At 41.0% G+C, this 3,158-nt stretch overlaps 1 protein-coding gene across 4 annotated transcripts in view; it reads left to right on the forward strand.

The window, feature by feature from the left end:
- Positions 1 to 997: 997 nt before the first annotated feature.
- Positions 998 to 3,158, forward strand: part of LOC103516979 (probable serine carboxypeptidase CPVL) — a 14,192-nt gene continuing 12,031 nt past the window's right edge. For all 4 annotated transcript variants that reach the window (XR_003393622.1, XM_026829231.1, XM_026829232.1 and 1 more), the window contains exons 1-2: positions 998 to 1,214; positions 1,880 to 2,107. Coding sequence is in view for 3 of the 4 variants with exons in the window: in XM_026829231.1 (XP_026685032.1) it covers positions 1,058 to 1,214; positions 1,880 to 2,107 (385 nt within the window). In the remaining variant the exon portion in view is untranslated. The remainder of the gene's footprint in view (positions 1,215 to 1,879; positions 2,108 to 3,158) is intronic.

Raw genomic sequence — 3,158 nt, forward strand, 5'->3', positions numbered from 1 at the left:
GCGAAATCGGACAGTGGTGGATTTGTCGGGCGTTATCATAGGAGACGGCTTTGTCGATTTGGAAACAGACGTGAGCAAGGTTGGCGACTACATGTACAACTTTGGTAAGTGTGGACCATTCCTTGCCATAAAAAAAACTGCCTGTACGTACTAGGTACAGGGTTACCAAATATTATGTAGTTACTACATCATATACAAACACCTTTACAAATCTTCAAAAAATAACCAGGTTTTATTTGTGCCACACTGTACGACTAACGAAAAGTGCCCTCTGATTGGTTCAAAGGTTTTTGTAGCGGCCGCCTTTAAGGCCTGTTCCCACTTGCCGTAAGTTTCGTCTGATTTTTTTCCGAATGTCCTTGTAGATGTAGGCAATATAATTTAAATAAGAGTGTTCCCACTACACTGGACACATTTTTTTCCGAACGATAAGTGGAAACGGACCTTGGGATGAGCTATTTTTACTTTCTATTACTACAGTATAGCGAACTATACTAGTAATGAAAGTATTGCAATCGGTCCAAATTTTCAAAAACGGGAAATGGTTGGAAATATCCGATGTGGGGTCCCCTGATTCCAAAAAAAAGTGGTTTTCAGCTCATGGTCTGTACGTACGTATGTACGTACTACAGGTTTAAATGGGAAAAGGTGGTATACAAAATATCTCAAGAACGATTTGTCGTAAAGCGATGGAATTTGGTATGAAGGGGAAGTCGTTTTGTTTCCGAAAGGAAAATACAGCTATTATTGTAAAAAAAAGGCTAATCAAAAGACTTTCTTATTTCTCCGCCAGGGGGCAGGGGTTTAGAATGGTTAGGTAATCAAAATACTTTCTTTTTTCTCCGCCAGGGGGCAGGGGTTTAGAATGGTTAGGTAATCAAAATACTTTCTTATTTCTCCGCCAGGGGGCAGGGGTTCAGAATGGTTAGGTAATCAAAATACTTTCTTTTTTCTCCAGCAGAGGGCGTGGGTTTAGCCCCATAATCTAAATACTTTCTTTTTTTCTCCGCCAGGGGGCAGGGGTTTATCCACACTACGGGGTGCCCTACAGGAGAACATGTTCCCGTTCATGACAGGCGAAGATGGAGTTGTCAGAGTAAATGACAATGATCTCACCCAGTATGCTAATATACTCATGGTAGATAATACGAGGGTGGGATTTAGTCACACCCTGGATCCGACCTATATGGTAACCGACTATGATATGCTAGCAGGTAAGACTTTCTTCTGTCCCAGTAGGTATACTTTTTTTCTCATTAGGTAAATTTATTTAAAAAAATAAATAAAATAGTTCTCTCTATTAAAGACGCTCACCTGGTTAACAGGAGGGCGTGGGTTCGATCCCAGTCGAGGTATGGAATTTTATCCTCATTTATTTGATAATTTGACCACATAATAATGAAGCTCTAAGGGTCAAGTGGTAGAGAACGCCTCCGGCGTTATCCTCTCCTAGTGGATAGATTGTCAGGGGTCTACTATCTTGACTCCCCACGCATAATATGAATATGTATTGATATGCGTGGCAACTGTATTGGGGGATCGTAAAGTTTTGAAAGATCGTAACGGGGGGCCCCATTCAACTTTGGGGCCCCCAATTTCAATCAGCGACGTGCCTTGATTTAATGAAGATGTGTAGCAAATTTCATCAAAATCAGACCAGGCAATCGGGAGTTATAGCGGAACACACAGACAGACAAACATCAAAACCAAATGCAAAACGGTCGAGTTAAAACATAGACCTCACTATCGTTCGGTCAATTACAAAACGTGTTGTGTATTTTTACTTTCTTTTAGCGTAGAAAATAAGGATTTGAGACGAATAATGAAGTCCCCTTTTCGCTCCCCTATGTTTACTACTTCCTCAATTCCTCTTCTTCAGAGGAGCTGTACGCCGCGCTCACACAATTCTTCCTCCTCTTCCCGGACGTCAAGAGGTCTGTTTACATTGGCGGAACCAGCGCCGCAGCGTTCAAGATTCCGCCCCTGGGGGAGATGATTTTGCGGCGAAATCGGACAGTGGTGGATTTGTCGGGCGTTATCATAGGAGACGGCTTTGTCGATTTGGAAACAGACGTGAGCAAGGTTGGCGACTACATGTACAACTTTGGTAAGTGTGGACCATTCCTTGTCATAAAAAAACTGCCTGTAGGGACTAGGCACAGGGTTACCAAATATGTAGTTACTACATCATATTATATACAAACACCTTTACAAATCTTCAAAAAATAACCAGGTTTTATTTGTGCCACACTGTACGACTAACGAATAGTGCCCTCTGATTGGTTCAAAGGTTTTTGTAGCGGCCGCCTTTAAGGCTTGTTCCCACTTGCCGTAAGTTTCGTCTGATTTTTTCCGAATGTCCTTGTAGATGTAGGCAATATAATTTAAATAAGAGTGTTCCCACTACACTGGACACATTTTTTTCCGAACGATAAGTGGAAACGGACCTTGGGATGAGCTATTTTTACTTTCTATTACTACAGTATAGCGAACTATACTAGTAATGAAAGTATTGCAATCGGTCCAAATTTTCAAAAACGGGAAATGGGTGGAAATATCCGTTTTGGGGTCCCCTGATTCCAAAAAAGTGGTTTTTAGCCCATGGTCTGTACGTTACGTACGTACGTACGTACTACAGGTTTAAATGGGAAAAAGTAGAAAGTTGTGAACAAAATATCTCAAGAACGGTTTGTCGTAAAGCGATGAAATTTGGTATGCTATCCCGGTATGGTCCAAGAACGCGACTGTAACAATTTGGTAAAAATCGGACAGTCACCCATCCAGATATTAACCAAAGTAATTGTTACTAAACCCTCATTTCGTGGAAAATGTTGAAAAGGTTGTGAACAAAATATCTCAAGAACGGTTTGTAGTAGAGAAATGAAATTTGGTATGCTATCCCGATATGGTCCAAGGACGCGACTGTAACAATTTGGCAAAAATCGGATAATCACCCATCCAGATATTAACCAAACTAATTGTTGCTTAACCCTCATTTCGTGGAAAAATATCTCAAGAACGGTTTGTCGTAGAGAAAAGAAATTTGGTATGCTATCCCGGTATGGTCCAAGAACGCGACTGTAACAATTTGGTAAAAATCGGACAGTCACCCATCCAGATATCAACCAAAGTCAATGTTGCTTCGAACTTCGAAAAAA

The sequence above is a fragment of the Diaphorina citri genome, unplaced genomic scaffold (genome assembly GCF_000475195.1).
Source record: "Diaphorina citri unplaced genomic scaffold, Diaci psyllid genome assembly version 1.1 scaffold1713, whole genome shotgun sequence".
Taxonomy (NCBI): Eukaryota; Metazoa; Arthropoda; class Insecta; order Hemiptera; family Psyllidae; genus Diaphorina; species Diaphorina citri.